General features: G+C 35.7%; 1 protein-coding gene across 1 annotated transcript in view; it reads left to right on the top strand.

Moving 5' to 3' along the window:
* DNAH8 (dynein axonemal heavy chain 8) overlaps positions 1–20,316 on the top strand; it is a 285,679-nt gene that overhangs the window by 3,965 nt on the left and 261,398 nt on the right. The window contains exons 3-7 of the mRNA XM_076003387.1: positions 1,110–1,194; positions 4,952–5,103; positions 9,145–9,334; positions 9,843–10,006; positions 16,408–16,584. Coding sequence (XP_075859502.1) covers positions 1,110–1,194; positions 4,952–5,103; positions 9,145–9,334; positions 9,843–10,006; positions 16,408–16,584 — 768 coding nt within the window. The remainder of the gene's footprint in view (positions 1–1,109; positions 1,195–4,951; positions 5,104–9,144; positions 9,335–9,842; positions 10,007–16,407; positions 16,585–20,316) is intronic.

The raw sequence follows: 20,316 nt of genomic DNA, 5'->3' as shown, positions 1-20,316 counted from the left end.
TGCATTTGATATTTTGATGTTTCTTTTTAAATCACAGTCATGTGCACTACTTTTGAGAATTCATATGCTTTTAAAGCTAAAGGGTCAGCAAGAAAGTATTGATGGAACTGTGCAAGAAGAGCTGTGCTGACAGCTTTTGTCTCTTTTAGGGTGTAATTTTGTGATAGAGTTGAGTTTATGTGGGAGATGGAAGAGTAGGAAACTAAGGACTAGGGCTAGGTACATCTCTGTGGCTCTGTTTCGTCTCCTAGAGTGGTGGTTCTTAAATGTGGTTGCAGGACAATAGCATCAGTATCACCTGGATCTTGCTAGAAATGCAAATTCATTTTGTGTTTTTCACAAGCCTTCTATGTGATTCTCTGATGCACATTAAGATTCGAGACACATTGTCCTAGGGGGGGGGTGGCTTTGCTGTATGTGGATACTTCCCCTAAGTGGAAGTGGAGAGAAACTCTACCCAAAAGGGAGACTTGTGTATAGAATCAGTGGGACTGGGTGAAGGGGGTATAGTAACTTTGTATTTCCCATGTGATGGCTTTTGCTTATGTAACTCATTTAGTGTTCTACTTACTAAGATATTACACTGACTTCTATGTAATTGAATAAAAACTTTGTGCTCATAAGTGTGGAAGAATCTCATTATAATGATTTGTTTTATATTAGTTTGGCTATAATATGGGTCAAATTACAATTGCTGAAAACATAATTGTTTATATAATTGGTTGAACAAAGCAGTTAGTCAATAAGACAAGTTTTCTGTTTCACAAACCAGCTTTTAAAAATAGTTTCTTTTAATAATAATTCTTTTCTATTTACCTCCAGTTAGACTTACCAATCTACCCCTGTAAGGTTCTATAAGACAGGGTCAGGTAAGTGGCTGTCCCAAACTATAAATGCAGATCATTAGTGTAGGCTGAGAAGTAGAATTCACCCTATATTCAACAGTAATTATGGAGTTAAGTCAGTATGGGCTTTAATCTTGCCTCTGATGTACCTGCCTCTGTGTACCTTGAATAAACTCTTTGAGCCTCATTTTTTTAAATCTATAAAATAAAGAGGATTATTCCCTAGTCACTTTATTGATCATCATTATCTCTTTTATTTAACAGCTGGAGCCATTTGTTAAGTTTTTTGCTAAGGATGGAAGTAAGACATTGAAATTTTTCTACCAGGAAGGAGATGTGCCTGGTATTGGTAAGAAAGTTTTATGAGGACAGTGTGCTAGTAATTAGTTAATGAATGTTAAAGTGAAGTATATGTTTTCTCTTCTACATAGATAATTCTCTATTTATAAAGGAAATCTTATCAGAAGCTTATGTGTAAAAAATGCAATGTCTTGAGAACAATACATTTTCAGCCCAAATATATATTTTAGGCATTACTATAATGGTTTAAGGAGAAAACATCCTTATAGGAATCATTGACCTCTGCTAGGGAACACACATTTTCATTAGAATTTAATTGAATTTTCCCTGAGATAGGTGGAGCCAATTTGTCTAGATATCTAGAAATGGCCATGATACCACCCCAGAGCCCAGCATCCAGAGCTCCCTGTGGTCCCAGCCCAGCATCTTGCACCTGCTGCAGCTGTTAATTGGAATCTCTAGCTCTCCCTGCTGCACATATTATGCCTAACATAATTGGCACGCTACCAACTTGATAAACTTTTGTCTTAATAGCTAGGCACATGTGTCATCATTTTGGTTCTAGACTACTCATCTTCTAAGTCCTGTGGCTTTACCTTCAGTGCATTCCTCCTATTGGTTCTTTCTCACTTTCCTCCTCTGTTGCCTTAAGCTAGGCCATATCTTGTGCCTTCTGTCGTAGTCCAGATTTTTTCTGAGACAGAGTCTTACTTTGTGGCCCTGGGTAGAGTGCCATGGCATCAGCCTGGCTCACAGCAACCTCAAACTCCTGGGCTCAAGCAATCCTTCTGCCTCAGCCTCTTGAGTAGCTAGAACTACAGGTGCACACCACCACGCCTAGCTAATTTTTCTGTTTTTAGTAGAGATGGGATCTTTCTCTTGCTTAGGCTGAGCTCGAACTCTTGAGCTCAAGCGATCCTCCCGCCTCAGCCTACCAGAGTGCGAGGATTACAGGTGTAAGCCACCGCACCCGACCAGTATTCCAGATTGAAAACTAATATCTCTGTTATCAGGTTCTCTTTCTGAACTCCACACCACTTATTCCTGCCAAGTAACTCTATTGTCTTGGTATTTATTGGATTGGGGTAAATACCTCATTTGCCCAAGGCCCACTGTAATCTGGGCACACAGTACCTGTCGGATCTGCTCTACTCTTCCAGATGTGAATGTGCAACTCTCTTCATTGTTTCCTGTACATACCAGAGTCATTTCTGTGCCCTTCTCTCTGCCATCCTGACTCTGTGAGCTTGCCTTTTTTATCTCCATGCAGCAAACCCTACCTATCCTTCAGATCACTTTGTTAGTTTGGGTTCTAATCTTGCCTCTGATGTAGAGCCTTTTCAGAGCATTGCAATCCACATCCTCCAGTGTTCTCCACATTCCTGTCTCATTTAAAGTTTGCATCGTGCATACAGCACTCGACTATGTTCTTCTACTCTCCTCTAGTTGTTTAATATATTAATATATGTCTTGCTTCTCCCACAAAACATGTAAACTCACAATTGGTGACTAAGTCTGCTTTGTGGATTTTCTGTCTCTTGAAGTTCTTATCCTAGAGAAATGACTATGTGGTCCATATTTTTATAACTTGTTAAAAATTAAAACAATAGCTGAAAAAATTGTAGACAGATAAGAAAATATCTATAATTAGAAGAAAAACACAAACCATCCAAGTCCCACTCAGTTGGAGAAAGTACTGTTAACTCCTTGATAAATAACCCCCTATAACTGCTTTAGTTTACATTCATATTTAACAAAAATGGGATCCAACTCTACATATTATTCTGTAGTGGGCTTTTAAACTTGATAATAATATGCTCTTTATGCCAATGAATACATTTATACAATTAAATTTTTAACGGTTGCATTTTATTTCAGTAGACTGATGTAACTATAATTTTCTGAACCGATCTATTGGAATTTAGATTGTTTATAACTTTTTATTCCTTGAAACGATACCTCAGTGAATATCATTGAAGATAAATCTGTGTGGATTAGGAATGAATTTTAGGAAGAATTCTCAGAAGGAGGATGACTAGAAAAAAGAGTAGACATGTTTTAAATCATTATTTTTGGTACCTACAAAAGCAATACATTTATCAGTTTGGTAAATATTCTTCTCAGGTGTCCTCAAACTATGGCCTGCGGACCACGTGTGGGTGTTTTTGCCCATTTGTTTTTTTTTACTTCAAAATAAGATATGTGCAGTGTGCACAGGAATTTGTTCATAGTTTTTTTTAAACTATAGTCCGGCCCTCCAATGGTCTAAGGGACAATGAACTGGCCCTTAACTGTTTAAAAAGTTTGAGGACCCCTGCTCCATGTATGCATTTGCTAGCATATAAATGCTTATTATCCTTTTTAAAATGTGATCATATAACACATTTTATTCTTGACTTGGTTTTTGCACTTGACAGTATAGCCTAGACATATTTCTATGTCATTACTTGTTGATTTACCCCATTCACAAAATTCTGTATAGTATTCCATTGTACAGCTGCTTTGTGATTTTCAGAAATCATTCCCCTATTGATGGCCACATCTCTCCTCTTCATCAGGAAAGCTCAAGCTTCTTTTAGCTTGTTGTATGTATTATCACCCAGAACGGTGTCACATGGCTACCCTAGGGGCTAGTGAGGCTGAGAAAGCAGTGCATCCCTGGGAATGCACAGATTGCTGAATGGGACAAAATCTCTTAGCAAGGAAAAAGAAGAGGATGTTAACTCCCTGTGCAACTTTTATGAATGGGCATTTGGGCTCTTGTGATGCCAAATACCACATATCAGGATTCCTTGGCTGCAAGCAACAGAAGTAGATTCTGCCTTATATAAGCATAAATAAATAAATAAATAAGTGGGGGAGGGGGAGAGGATAGTTCACAAACTAGTTGAACAAACGGGCCTTGGGAAGGACTGGAACAGAGCATTTCCGTGGATTTCAGGGCAGTTTCTTTAGGATTCACCACTAGACTGACATCTCTCAAATCCCCCTGTTTTCTTTGTGTGTCTCATTCAAGGTTTATGTTCTTACAGAGAGTCTAATTGGTTTAGTTTTCACACGCCCACTTTGGCAGGGCTCTGAGACTGGTGTTGTCCAGAATCACAGGGCAGGAGGAATCCCCAAACCCAAAGAAAGAAAGGCTGGGCGAAGCATTTCTGTGGTTTTGTGATGGGGATTTTTTATTTCCTTTATCACATTTTAAATTGGCTATTACAAATATGAAGCTTGTTAATTGTTGCCAATTAATATTGCAACCAGTCATCTAACAGAATTCTCACATTTTAATGTTTTTGAAAATTAAACATTTATTATTAAAATTAAACATTTATTATTAAATTTTAATTTATTATTAAATGTTTAATTTTCATTGACATTTGTTCAAGGAAGGATTTAATATAAGTTGAGTGCTATGAGTGTATTTAGTACAGGAACTGGACCTTCTCAGGGGAGTCAGCGAAGGCTTCGTGAGATGGAGGCATTTCAGCTGAGATCTGAAAGATGAGTAGGAATTTGGGAAGCAAAAGGTCGGGGATGGGATGGGTGAACAGTTTGTGTGAAGGCCCTGAGACCAGACCAAAAGGAACAAAAGTACAGAGCTCAGGGAAAGGCACCCAGAGGAGGCTGCAATTTAAGAATTACAATTATTGACATCTTTTTGTAGACAAGAAAAAAAATTTGTCTTATGATCCTATTGAAAAATTCTTACAGTAAAGTAAAACAAGAAACAATAATGTAAGAACCACAGTAATGTATCACGTTGGATAAGTCATGTGATCATATGCTAAGTTCTTTATATTTGTTTTCAGAATGTGGTCGAACTATTCCTGGAGTAACCAAAGGGGCAAAAATGATGAGATTGTATATAGACAGCGCAGCCCCAGAGAATCTAAAAGGACTGTGTATATTTTTTGTTCGCTGTCGTAATGATGCTCCTGTAAATGCTAAAAGTATTCATGAGGTATGTTTAAATTTTTCTTCCAAATGTATAGTTAAATATTGAATGTATTTTCATAGTCACACTTTTGCTTTACTTTGCTCTCACTTTTTAAATATAGGACTGAATTGAGATCCAAGAAAATAATATATTCATATATTCAAAGAAACTGAGAAATTAGCTATAATAGAGCTTAGTTATATTTATACTTTAGATACTGCTTTTAAAATTTATGAAAATTTTGTTTCTTCTAGATGGTGTGCAAATAATTTCAATCCTTCCGTTCACTAGGGACACGTTTAATTTTGTTAATACAATTTTAAGTATTCGTTACTTTATTTAATCCCCTCTTCACTCGATATTTTAACTCTCTAATAGTTTTAGAAGAAGAAGGAAGAATTGACCTAGATCCTTGACATTGCTAACCTAGTCCTGGAAAGGCAGGATGGTGGGATGGGAAAAGTAAGAATTTTGGACAGACAGACCTGAATTTGTCTCCTAGCTTCACCACTGACTAACAATGTGTCCTTTGGCAAGTTGCTCATCCTTTCTGAGACTTAGGTCTCTACATTATAGATTCTTAAATTTGGGAATCATAATAGCCACCTGGCAAGATTGTTATAACACTAAATGATAATATAAGTAAATTCTTATTATATTGCCTGACATACAGTAGGCTCTCAACAAATATTAGTTCTCTTTATTATACTTAGAGAATCTTAACACCTTTCACAATGGGAAAGAAAACTGAAATTGAATCTGATTTTGCTCCTTTTCTGTTTACAGCAGAAGATTGCTTGAAGAGAGGTTGTTTAGCTTGGGTTCAGATCTTAAGTTGGCAGTTATATTACCCTGTAAATATTTCATCGTATCCCTTGTGGCTGATGAGACCTCTTCTGTTAGTATAATTCATAGGTAGTCTTTTTTCCTTCTGCTTGCTTTCACTCTGTCTTTGAAGTCTCTTCACCATGATGTCACCACGTATGGACAGCTATGCATCTTCCATTTCACTGATTCTCTCTTCAACTTGTCTATGATTTAATCCATTCTTTTTTATAACTTAGTTTTAGTTTTATCAGTTATATGTGCATATAGTTTAAAGAAAGAAGAGGGTTCTGTAAGCCTTGTTATGTAAAACTGATTTCTATCCCACTCTCCAGAAAGAACAATTAAACTCTTTTAGTGTATTCTTTCATTTACTTCCATATTGCCAAATAATAAGCTCTGAATACTCCTTTTGCCAATTAAGACATTATCGATGGCTTTTTCTCTATGGAAGATGAGGATTTAGCTTTTTATTTAACCTGGGGCTCTCCCCCTTGTTTCTCCATCCCTCCATTCTTCTAACATAGTTATATTTTGTTTAGCTAAATATTTGTTTACATCATTATAACTGTGGAAATGTAATCACACCTGAGCTGTGTAGTGGTTCTCAAAGTGGGACCTAAGACTCTTTTAGGGGATCTGTAAGGTCAAACCAATTTTTGTCATAGTACTAAGATGCTATTTGCCCTTTTCACTGTGTTGGCATTTGACTGATGGTGTAGAATCAATGGTGGGAAAATGTGCTGACACCTTAGCACAAGTCAATGACACCGAACTTCTGTGCTATTTGGGTTATTAAGTATTAAATGTGTGATTTCCTTAAGTACTAAGTTTGACAGTTGATATCTGTGACATTTCACTTTGACACTACTTGTTTTATTTTTATTGTGAAGATACATTCTCAGTCTTTCAAATGCATGTTTTGGCTTGTGATTATCTTTCAAAAAATTTTTAGAGCAATTTTTGTGAAACCGTGGATAAGTCAAAAATTCATGTTATTTTCAACTATGAGTTCCATTGTGGAACCAATGCAGTGCAGACAGCTCAAAGTATCAATAAAGTGCTTGGGAAGAATGTGGCTAGTGAATGCACAGTATGTCAATGGTTTGAGAAGTTCCATTCTGGTGATTTTGATCTTGAAAATCAGCCATGTAGGCTACCTGAGACCAAGGTGGAAAATAATGAGCTGAAAGCTATAGTGGAAGTGAATCTATCTCAACCTATCTGTGAATTAGCAGCAAGGTTTGATGTAACTATTCAAACAATATTGGACCATTTGAAACAAATGGGCGAGGTAAAGAAGCTGGATAGATGGGCACCACATGAATTAAGCAAGCTTCAGAAGAGTAATCGTCTCAAAGCTTGCCTTTCTTTGCTGTCACGACATAAAGGTGAACAAGTTTTACACTGTATTGTTAAGTGTGATGAAAAATGGATTCTTTTGGTTAATCACAAGCATTTGACACAATGGTTGGAGAAAGATGAAGTGCTGAAACACAGTCCAACACAGAATATTCATCAAAAAAAGCTGATGGTATCTATTTGGTGGTCCAGTGCCCGTATTATCCACTATGGCTTCATGAAACCTGGTCAGTTGATTACAGTGGATGTCTACTGCAGCTAGCTGGGCAAAATGATGAGGATCCTTGCGATTAAGCAGCCAAGATTGTTCCATAGAGACAGGCCAATATTCTTGGAAGACAACACTGGACCACATGTTGCACAAACAACACTGCTCAAACTATAGCAGCTGGACTTGGAAACTCTCTGTCATCTACCATATACACTAGACCTTGCACCAGCTGACTACCACTTCTTCCAGCCTTTGGACCACTTTTTGCAAGGAAAAATATCCAATTCTGAACAAGCTGTGGAATATGTCTTTTGTGGTTTCATCACCACTCACTCTCCAGGCATCTTTACTGCTGGCATAAACAAGCTACCATGAAGATGGCAAAGCTGTGTGAATAATTTAGGTGCAGACTTTGATTAACTTTACTGCTTCTTGTTTGAGATATAATAAAGTACACTTTTGATTTAAAATCAGTGTCCATTTCATATTTAATGACCTAAATTGTAGTCGTTTTATTCTTTATTGCCATATACTCACAGTTAAAAAACAAGCATCCAGTTTTTAGTGGCTCTATACAAGCTTTTAAACCTTAATTTCTTGGCTTGGGATTTCCAAGTCACTTAAAACATATTAATTGAGGTGTCATACTCATGGATGAGGGGCTTTTTAAAATTTCAGCATATTATGGGGGTACAGATTTTAAGGTTTCAATAAATGCCCATCCCCCCTCCCCCCCACAAGTCTGAGTCTCCAGCATGACCATCCCCCAGATGGTGCACATCTCACTCATTATATATGTATATACCCGCCCCCCTCCCCACTCCCCCCTGCCACCTGCCCAATACCCTATTACTGTAGTACCTATGTGTCCACTTAGGTGCTGCTCAGTTAATACAAATTTGCTGGTGAGTATATGTGGTGCTTGTTTTTCCATTCTTGGGGAACTTCACTTAGTAGTATGGGTTCCAGCTCTAACCAGGAAAATATAAGATGTGCTATATCACTGTTGTTTCTTAGAGTTGAATAGTACTCCATGTACTATTACCACATACATATACCACATTTTATTAATCCATTCTTGGATTGATGGGCACTTGGGCTGTTTCCACAGCCTTGGAATTATGAATTGTGCTGCTATAAACATTCGAGTGCAGGTGTCTTTTTTGTAGAGTGTCATTGGATCTTTTGGATGAGGGGCTTTTGATTCCTAGGCTTTTGATTTCTTGTGGCTGGTAATTTCTGGGCCAGCCCAGAATTCTGCCCAAAATTCTGGGCAAAGGCTAGTTTCATTGTTATTTTCCTGGCCTGTTGGAGTTTTTCTGGTTCTCATTTCATGGATAGGGCAACTTTCAACTAAGGCAACTTTCTTTATGCAGGAGGTCCAGTTCCATCTCCTTTACCTTGTACAGGCTCCAGGCTATAGCTGGATGCCTATGCAGAAAATGGGGAAGGCGTCTCTGTGTTGAACAATCATATGAATGGTTAAAATGGGGGCAGAGTATAAGTTTGTTGACTTTAGAACTCTAATATTCCTAACCACTTAAGTTTCCATAATTGTTTATAAAAAGCATTAGGGGTCTATTTTTTTGCAATGTAAAATAGCTTATGAGTTTCAGTTCTTCAATGGGATTAGTATATAAAATAACATTTAAACATCACCCTTTCAGGAAGTGCTATTTACTGTTCTGGATGCAACAAAAGGACTCTTAAACGGGATTAGGAATATGTTGGCAAATATATTTCTACCAGCTATTCTTGCAACAAGCAATTGGGGTGCTTTAAACCAGTCCAAGCAGGGAGAATCTGAAAAACATATTTTCACTGAAACTATCAACAGATACCTTTCATTTTTAGATGGTGAGTATAAAATTTAATGTTTGGTAAATTACTAAAAATGAGCAAATTAACTATATGTTATTAAAAATAAACACTAGAGAAAACATCTCCATCCTAAAAGATGTTAAAGTAATTATGAGACCTACAGGTAAGATATGAAATCATTAAAACTCTTTATTTCTAGGCATCTTTGCAGGAATAGGATATGTGTTTGTTTTTATTTTCCATTGCAGCAGAAGCAATCTCTTCCTATAATACAGTATTAATGAAAAATTTCATGATAATAAAAATATATACTTTATTATAAACTATTTAAAGTACATACTTTTATCTTTTAATACTGTTAAAGTATACACTTTTGTTAATAAGTTACAGTCTAATGGTTAATTAGAATTATATTTCTATTACAACTTTCTATAAAGTATTAGATCTTTAACATTTCAGTAATTACTAATTGAAAGCTCACATTGACATTTAACACATTGACATTAAACACCTCTTTGTTTTAATATTGTTTTTTCCTTTTTAGGTGCTAGAATAAGTATTGAAGGAACAGTAAAGTTAAAGACAATAGATAATATTGATTTTTCCAAACTGCATAACTTTGAAGAAGTGACTGCTGCAGCCGGCAGTTCAGAAACTGTTCATCAGTTAGAGGAAGTGTTGATGGTATGGTACAAACAGATCGAACAGGTAAGTAGACTCAGATAATTGCATCTTGAGTAGTAGTTCTCATGTGTGTCCTAGCCATTGTGTTTGTCCCTAAAAGTAAAGGGAAGAGGAATCTTGTTTGACTTTCTTCCAGATTCCTTTTTGAAACTCAGTTGGTTCATGACTATAAAGCAAAATCATTAAAATCACCACTTAAAATCAATTTAAAGATATTTCTCACTTCAAGAAGGAAACCATAACAATATGATTGAGAATGAAATAATGAAGAATGAGGAATAGCCATCATTTATTCCCAATAATTTTTTTTATTGTTTATACTTTCTGTAAAAGAGAGAGGGAAAGGATACAATGAACAGCCACAATGCTAGACACTAAATAAATTCCTTTTTGTTGATCGCTGGAGTCATCTGTTCTGTCAAAGACTAGACTCATCCATATGCATATTACGGTGGTAAGTCTGTAGCTCTATGGTCAAATTTTCTCTGGCAGTAAGAAAAGTAGTGATAGGAGTGGAATATATATCAAAATTATGAGAGACTTCAACTTACACTATAAACACTGGGGAAAAAATCAGGTATGTAATTGCTCTAAACTAAAAGGGAACTCTAGGAGCCACCTCACAGATCTCTAGTTCATGAGCACAGGACAGTGGAACTAGAGAAGAACATCTTGTTAAGTGAGAATCAGTGAGAAAAGTCTTGACTAAGCAGGAGGGAGAGGAATGCATTTTCACTTTTACGTTTTTCAAGTAAAAGGTATGTCAAGAGGAGGGAAGTACAGTTGGAGTAGTGAAAACTGGAGGACTTCGGAAACTCCATCAAAGTCTAGAGTGCTGGTTGCAGAATTTGCTTCCAGGTTTTACTAGGTAATTGAAGTGGGTGATTGCCCACCAGAGAACTCCTGCAGCCATCTACTAGGTACTGGAGGAGGGGGGAGCTGTAACCCATTGAGGGAATCAAACCCTGTCCTACACAACGGCTGTGGAGACCCTCTCCAATTATTATATAGATCAATATAGATCTTTCATAAACAAAAAAAAGAAAATAATTTAACATAAGGAGATTTAGCAATCTGAAATAAGGAAATCAAGTTTGACAATTGCAGCAAATAGCCTCCAATTAAGCAGAATCAATGCAAGGAATGGTAGCGATCTTAAAAAAATTACATCTAAAATATACTTTGACCTTAGATTAACCTTTGTGTGTGTGTGTGTATATATATATATGAAAGCTAACACTAAAAAGCTTCTTGAAGAAAACATAGGAGAGTATCTCCATAGCCTTAGCATAGGCAGAGTTCTTAGATATGATGCAAAAAGCATTTAATCATAAAATAAAATACTGATATAACAAAAGGAGTTCAGAATAATAAAAAATATCTGCTCATTAAAAGAAACCACTAGGAAAATGAAAAGGCAAACCACATACTACAAGAAAATATTCACAGGACTTGTATCTGGAATAGAGACTTATAATAAATAAATGATAAAAGACAAACAATTTAATTTTTATTTGGATAGGCATTTCAAAGAATATCCAAATAAGCATGTAAAAAGTATTCAGCGTCATTAGTCACCAGGGAAATGTAAAATAAAGCCACTATGAGTTATTACTGCTAACTCACTAAAAATGACTAAAATTAAAATGACTGGCATTCTCAAATGTCAGTGAGGTAGAGAACTGAAACTCTGACACTTTGCTGATGGGAGTGTAGCATGGTAGAACTTCCTTAGAGAGCCTTTTAGCAACTTATACAATTAAGTATATAGTTAGCTACCCTGTGGCCCAGCAGTTCCACTCCTAGGTATACACCCAAGAAAAATTAAAATATATGTCTACCAAAAAGACTTATATAAGAAATTTATAGTGACCTTAATCCTAATGACCAAACACTGAAAACAATCCAAATGGAAAATAGATGAACTATTTGTTCAATGAAACAATGGAATGTAACTGAAATAAAAAATTACTATTGATACGTGAAATAACATGAGTGGATCTCAAACACATGTTGAGTAAGAGAAGTCTTAAAAACATAACATGAAAAACAAAACAAAAAGTATATAAGAATCAGAATACAATGTGTGACTATGTCTTCTTAAGCAAGATACAAAACCCAAAAGCTACAAAAGAAAAAAAAGACAGATTAGACTACATAAAAAACAAGTAGTAACTTCCATATGGCAAAGAAAAGAAAAAAAACCCACCACACCATAAACAAATAAATAAATGACCTTTTGGGAGAAAAATATTAGTGTATATAATAGAGTTAGTATCCATAATATATAAAGAGCTTCTCTAACCCAATAAAAGATGGGTGATTCAGAGAAAAAAATAGGCTAAGGATATGAATAGTGCCATTCAAAGAAAGTAGATGGAGGTGTTGGACCTGGAAAAAAAGTGAATTTAGGAATGGCATGATATCCTCAAATATCTGATGAGATTTCATGTGAAATTAAACATATACTATATGGTTTGAGAAGGCAGAAGTAGGACCAGAGTCTAGATTACCATTTATGAGTCATGTTGTAACAAGAATTAACACATCAAAGGGTTGTTGGATTTAGTTAACTTTTAAGGCCCATTTAAAATCTTTAATTCCTTTAATCTTTAATTAAAATCTTTGATTCAAATTATATAGACTTTTAGACATTTAGGAAAAGTTTAAATTATGTCTAGGATGCTCTATTTAAGGAGGTGGAGGAGCTTGTAGAAAGATTAAGAGTTCCATAAACCATGGTTAAAATTAAAGCATTTCATGGATTTAAGCCAAAACCTTCAGGGGTTTAAAAAATTCATTATATATTTAACCTCAATTATATTCTTAAAAATTCCATCACAATTTAAATTATGCAAAGTTATAAACATAAAAATGTGCAGAAAAAATATGACATTGATGTAGCTACCACTTAGATTAACAGATACTAACCATTTTCTGTTTGCTTCAGATCTCTTTTATTTTAGCTAAAGCCTCCAACACTCTCCTCTCCCTCCATATCAGTACTCTCCTGATGTGATTGTCTCCCATTCCTTTGAATATTTTGCACTTTTATTGCATTTGCAAATCTATAACCTATATGTTATATACACAGAATATGTATTTGTTTTTAAAATCCTTACATAAATGGTATAATACCTGTCTTGGTCCATTAGGGCTACTATAACAAAATACCATAAGCTGTGTGGCTTATAAACAACAGAAATTTATTTCTCGCAGTTCTGACTCCATGTCTGGTGAAGGCCTGGTTCCTGGTTCATAAAAGGCGGTTTTCTTATCTTCTCCCTGTTCTCTCACATGGCAGAAGGGGCAAAGCAGCTTTCTTGGGGCTCTTTTGGCATGAATCCGATTGATCAGGGCTCTATCCTAATGACCTAATCACCACCTCCAAATACCATCACATTGGGATTAGGTTTCAACGTGAATTAGGTTTCAATGTGAATTTAGGGGCCATGTAAACATTCAGTCTATAGCAGTACCGCATGTATACTTTTATAGGCATCCTCAAACTACGGCCCGCGGGCCACATGCGGGCGTTTTTGCCCGTTTGTTTTTTTACTTCAAAGTAAGATATGTGCAGTGTTTATAGGAATTTGTTCGTAGTTTTTTTAAGCTATAGTCCAGCTCTTCAATGGTCTGAGGGACAGTGAACTGGTCCCCTGTTTAAAAAGTTTGAGGACCCCTGTTTTATAACCTTTTTTTGCTCATTTTATTTTCTCTTTCATCCATTCGATGTTTGTACAAGTAAATTTAAGGGTCTCATGCCCTACCAACTGAGCTAGCCAGGCCCCTCAGGTACAAGTAAATTTAATTCATTTAGCTGCTGTTATTCTCCTTTAACATCATATTTTATTATATAGACTTACAGACATCCAAGAGACATATAAATTATGCCTTGTTCCCTCTATTTAAGGAGGTAGAGAAGTTTATTCATCCATTTCCTCAGAATGACAGTTGTTTCTATTATTTTTTTGCTATTACAAACAACAATAATATACAATCAATAGACATCTTTGTTTGGGTCTTCTTTGCACATGTTCAAGAATTTCTCAGTGGAATTGCTAGGAGCAATAGTATATGAATCTTTTATTGGATATTACTAAGCCCTCTAAATAGTGACTATATTAATTTTTTACAGGTGCATATGAGAGTTCCTATTTCTTTAAATATTTGTTTATACTTAGGATTGCCAGATTTTTAATTATTGCCAGTATGTTAGATGTGAAATGGTATCTTGAGTTACCTTGCATTACCCTAAATATTATTGAGGTTGAACATATTTAATGGCTATTTAGATTTCTTCTATGTTGAATTACCTGTTCATTTCCTTTACTCAATTTTCTTTTGGATTGCTTAATGTTATTGTACTGAATTACTGGAGTTTAAATCATATTTTCCAGATTTTGATCCTTTGTTGGTCTCCATTGTGTCATGACTTTTTATTTGGTATGGTGTCTTTAGTCATGTGAAATTTTAAAATTTTGATTTAGTTAAATGTATTAATTACAAATGTTGCTCCAGTCGCAACTTAGCTACCTCTAGTGACTATGAACTTTATGCTTTTTGTATTTTGTTTAGGAACCCTTTCCTATTCCAGTGCTAAGAAGGCATTCTCCTAAATTATTTATTTATTTTACATAGTGAAATAAAACACAAAAATGAACACAACAAAAGAAACAAATTGTTGTAAAATGCACACCCGTGTACCCTTTGCACATGTTAAGAAATAGAACATTACCGGTGCCCTTGCATTCCTTTTTCCAGTGATAAATCCCCTTTCTTTCCCCAGTGGTAACTATTATCTTGACAATTATGATATTCAATTCTATGCTTCACTTTGTAGTTTTACCCCCATCTCCTGCATTTTCTCTTAGAAGTTTTACCATTTTATTTTTAACAGTAAGGTTTTTAATGTATCTGGAATGTTGTGCGTGCGTGTGTGTGTGTATGATGTGAGGTAGGAATTTAATTTTGTCTTTTTCCATACACCTGTAGTGAGCCAATTGTCCCAATTTAACATTCTCTGTTAAATTGTTTATTTAGTATTCCATTCTTTTCTAACAAATTTGTAATATCATTTCTGCCATATAACAAGTTTCTAGACCTCTATTTCTATCCCACTGGTCTACTTATTTTTTTTTTATTTTTTCTTTTTTTTTGAGACAGTCTCACTCTGTTGCCCAGGCTAGAGTGCTGTGGCATCAGTCTAGCTCACAGCAACCTCAAACTCCTGGGCTTAAGCAATTCTACTGCCTCAGCCTCCCGAGTAGCTGGGACTACACACATGGGCCACCATGCCCGACTAATTTTTGCTATATATTTTAAATTGTCCAGCTAATTTCTTTCTATTTTTCAGTAGAGACGGGAATCTTGCTCTTGCTCAGGCTGGTCTCGAACTCTGCCTAGGCCTTCCAGAGTGCTGGGATTACAGGCGTGAGCCACCACACTTGGCCTACTTATTTGTTTTCATACTGTACTGCTTTAATTTCTGTAGTTCTTCCACTAAATCAACATTTGATATGCCAAGTCTCTTCTCTGTGTTTTTCTTCAAAATTGCATTGATTATTACTGGCTAATTATTTTTCAAAATTAATTTTAAGACTAGTTTTTCAAGCATCATGAAAAACCCTGTTGAGAGTTTGATTGGAATTTCATTGAATATATACATTCATTTAGATAAAATTGTCATCTTTATTTTATTGATTTTTTTCCATCCATGAATATAGTATACCTCTTCTTATATTTTGGTCTTCTTTTGTGTGCTTCATATAACTTTTTAAATTTAAATTTTTAAAGTTTAAATTTTCTTCAAAAAGGTCTGGCATATCTTTTGTTAGGTTACTTTCTGGTTATCTTATCATAGTTATTATTTGCTATTGCAACTGGTATCATTTTGGAAATTACATTTTCAGATTGTTAGATGGCTTGTAAAGAAGTGATACTGATTTTTATGTATAGATCCAGAAACCTTACTAAATTATTCACATTTATTAAATGTAAAAGTTTGTCTTTAGATATTCTTGAATTTTTAAAATGCAACCAGCTATATCATCTGTTCATCTGTGATTATGCCATTTATGTTTTTTCATTTCCAATCTTTATACCTTGTGTTTACTTTACTTATCTTGCTCTGGGATTGCCATTACCAGGTGGAAAAGAAGTGGGTTGTGATAGTGACAAACTTATCATGTCCTTGGTTTTAAAGTGATATCTTCTAAAATTTCACCTTTAAATATAATGTTTTCCTTTAAATAGATACTATTTATCATGTTCCATTCTTTGTTTGCTAAGAGTTTTAAGCATTATTCAGTGTTGAATGTTATTTATACTTTTAGCTCCCTTTGAAAAGATGCAATGATATTTTAACAAAGAAGAATGTAGCATTTCTATGTTTTATAAATTTTTAACACTTTTTTTGATGGCAGGTGCTTATTGAGAGTGAGCAGATGAGAAAAGAAGCTGATGATTCAGGTCCACTCACCGAATTGGAACACTGGAAACGCATGTCAGCCAAGTTCAACTTTATCATTGAACAAATTAAAGGGCCAAGTTGTAAGGCTGTCATAAATGTGCTAAATGTTGCACACTCCAAACTGTTAAAGGTAAAAGGCCTTCTGTTTTAAAGTTTGGTATACTGTAGAACAATTGATTAGAAAACCGCCCCTTATTGAGCTGTTTCTTAGCATAATATATCAGAATTATGTGTTTAGAAGTGTTAAACTTAAAAAAAGTTTTTAGTTTCAAAATATTAAGGGGGTGCAAATGTTTTTGTTACACTGGTAGCTTTTATAATGCTTAAGTCAGGGCCATCAGTGTGCCCATCACCAGAATAGTGTTCATTGTACCTGTTAGGTAGGTTTTCACTCCTCCCCTCCCCCTCCCCCCATTTTCTTGGTTTTCAATGACTTTTACTTCTCTCTGTGCTCATCAATTAGTTCCAAATTATTAGAGAGTACATGTGGTGTTTGTTTTTCCATTCCTGTGATACTTCACTTAGGATAATGGTCTCCAGTTCTATCCAAATGGCTGGAAAAGACATTAATTCATTCCTTTTCATGGCTGAATACTCCATGTTATATTTATACCACATTTGTTGTTAATCCACTCATGAATTGATGGACACTTAGGTTGATTCCACATCTTTGTGATTGTAAATTGTGCTGCGATATACATTTGAGTGCAGGTGTCTTTTTGATAAAATGACTTCTTTTTCTATGGGTAGATAACCAATAGATAGTGGGATTGCTGGGTTGACTGATAAGTCTATATTTATTTCTTTGAGGAATCTCCACAGTGTTTTCTACAGAGGTTGTATTAATTTGCAGTCCCACCAACAGTGTATAAGCGTTCTTTTCTCTCTGCATCCATGCCAGCTTTTATTATTTTTTTGACTTTTTAATACTAGCTATTCTGACAGGAGTAAAGTGATATCTCATTGTGGTTTTAATTTGCATTTCCTTGATGAGTAATGATGTTGAGCATTTTTTCATGTTTCTTGGCCATGAGGTGTGAAGCTTTGAGTGAGGCTTTGCCATATATCATAATCATTTATAGAAAAGGAAATATCTTCTAGAAGATTTATTTCTCAGTATTTCACAAACCAATTTTGACAATACTACTATGGGAGGATTGCCAGAAAATTTATCATCTTTTATTTTTAAAATGTTTCAGAAATTGTAAGTCAATACAGAAATCAATACAGGTTCTTTGAGGTAAAGAACTGCATAGAGAGTCAGAAGAAAAATGCCCTCTCATCATCCTCTCATCCCTGTGATGCCACTTCCTTTCTTGTAGGTCATGCTTATTTATAGTCTGCATTGATTCTTTCCAGATCCTTTTCTTTGTATTTATTCTTTCTTTATGTATTTAATATATTTTTGTGTACAAAAAAATGCACTAATACTTTTTTTTTTGAGACAGAGTCTCACTCTGTCATTCAGGCTGGAGTTCATTGGTGTCAGCCTAGCTTACAGTAGCCTCCAACTCCTGGGGTCAAGTGATTCTCCTGCCTCAGCCTCCCAAATAGCCTGGGACTACAGGCACACGCCACCACGCCTGGCTAATTTTTCTATTTTTTGTAGAGACAGGGTTTTGCTCTTGCTCAGGCTAGTCTCGAACTCCTGGCCTCAAGCAATCCTCCTGCCTCAGTTTCCCAGAGTGCTAGGATTACAGGTGTGAGCCACTGTGCCCGGCCTCACTAATACTTTTTTGATAAAAGATTTAAGCAGTATATGTAAAACAAGTCTCTCTTAATCACACACCCTTGCACCCCACCCCCAATTCTTGTTCCTGAATGGCAAGCACAGAGAGGCAACCACAGTTTTCTACTTTGTTTATTTTTCTAAACATTTTATGTGGTATTTGGAAATGTTCACTAAACACATATGAATGACATAGTTTTGTTTTGTGTTTCTAACTTTTTAATTAAATAAATAGTGTCATACCATAATATTCTTTAACTCGCCGTCACACATAGTATATCTTGGAGAGTTATGCCTATCAGATCAAGCTGTACCAAAAAGAAACTTCATATACCCTTCAGCTATCACCTTCCCATCTCCACCTTCACCCTCTCCCCTTACCCTTAAGGAACCACTAATCTACTTTCTGTCTTTAGAAATTTGCCTATTCTGGACATTCCATATAAATGGAATCATATAATATGTGGCCTTTTATTATTGGCTTATTTCATTCAGCATGACATAGTCAAGGTTATCTGTGTTGTAGCATGTATCAGTACTTCAATGCCTTTTCATGGCTGTCGTATGGATAATACCACATTTTGTTTACCAGTTTATGGACATTTGGGTCGTTCCTACATTTTGGCTATATGCACAATGCTGCTATGAACATTCATGTATTGTACAACTTTTTGTGGGGACATATGTTGTTATTTCTCCTGAGTATATACCAAGGAGTGGAATTTCTGGATCAAATAGTAAATCTATGTTTTTAGTTTTTAGGAAAATGAATCCTCTTCTGTGTGTTCATAAACATTGCTGCAGTTTGAAGCTTAGAAATGCACACGTGCAAATATTTCCCTTAGGGTGGATGCTCCACAACTTTTTCAATACCTTTATCAGTTAAATTTTATTTTATTTTATATTTTTTGCCTGGAGCTGTGGCATAAGTCTGTAGCCCTAGCTACTCAGAGGCTGAGGCAGGCCAGTTGCTTGAATCTAGGAGTTCCAGGCTGTAGTGCACTATGCCAATGTGGTGTCTGCGCTAAGTTCAGTATCAATATGGTTAACTCCTGAGAGCAGGAGACCACTAGGTTGCTTAAGGAGGGGGACCCAGCCTAGGTCATAGAAGGGAGCAGCTCAAAACTCCTGTGCTGATCTGTAGTAGAATTGTGCCTGTGAATAGCCACTGCACTGCAGCCTGGGCAACATAGGGAGACCTCTTCTCTTAAAAAAAATTATATAGACAATCTGACGTATGGAAAATGGTTTCTTCCATTTTGCCTTTTCTTTATTAATAGTGGAGCATCTTTTATAAGTTTATTCGTTATTTGAATTTCTTCTGTGAATTGTCTTTTTATGTCTGTCCCCCATTTAAAAATTTTCAGATTTTGTTTTGTACTGATTTCTAGGAGTTCTTTATGTCTTCTGACTATTACCACTTGTTATGTATGTGGGATGAAGCACTCCACTATGATCTCTGAGCATTTCTGCACATTTTTTTTTTTTTTTTTGCTGGATGTTGAAAAGGGTGCAAGGTCCTGACTCCTCTTTACCTGGACATTTCTCAGGATTCTGTTTACAGTAAGCAACCTTGAAGGATGAGTTAATGTGTGCCCACAGAAAAAGAGCGGATTTGCTTACCACTCATTATAAAAAGGATAAATTCTCCCAAGCCTGATGTTTCTCTCCTATAACACAACCTATTGAGTGTGCAGGCATCAATGGGGGGGAGGGGATCTAGGGGACATGCGGGAAACAATGCAACATAATGCTCACGCTGCTTGCTGTGCTGTGAGTAATAAGATCCTTGTTTCTGACCCAAGAATCTCATGTCTTCTCCCATCATCCATGAAGCAGTGAAAGGATGATTTATTAGCTTAGGCAGGGTAAAAACCCCAGACCCTCTACAGACCTTGACAATTATAGTGCAAATTTTTTCCTAGTCTGTGGCTTGTGTTTTTAAAAAACGTTTAGTTTTGAAATCATTTTAGACATACAAAAGAGTTCGAATAATACAGAGAGTTTCTGCATACTTGTCATCCAGCTTCCTCTAATACTAACATCTTCTGTAACTATTGTACAATGATCAAAACTAAGGGGTTAACACTGGTATGATACTATTAACTATACTACACACTTAATTTATATTTC

Source organism: Microcebus murinus, chromosome 5 (genome assembly GCF_040939455.1).
Source record: "Microcebus murinus isolate Inina chromosome 5, M.murinus_Inina_mat1.0, whole genome shotgun sequence".
NCBI classification, from domain to species: domain Eukaryota; kingdom Metazoa; phylum Chordata; class Mammalia; order Primates; family Cheirogaleidae; genus Microcebus; species Microcebus murinus.
Note: the sequence above shows the minus strand (reverse complement) of the source record. Positions and strands in the feature narration are given on the sequence as shown.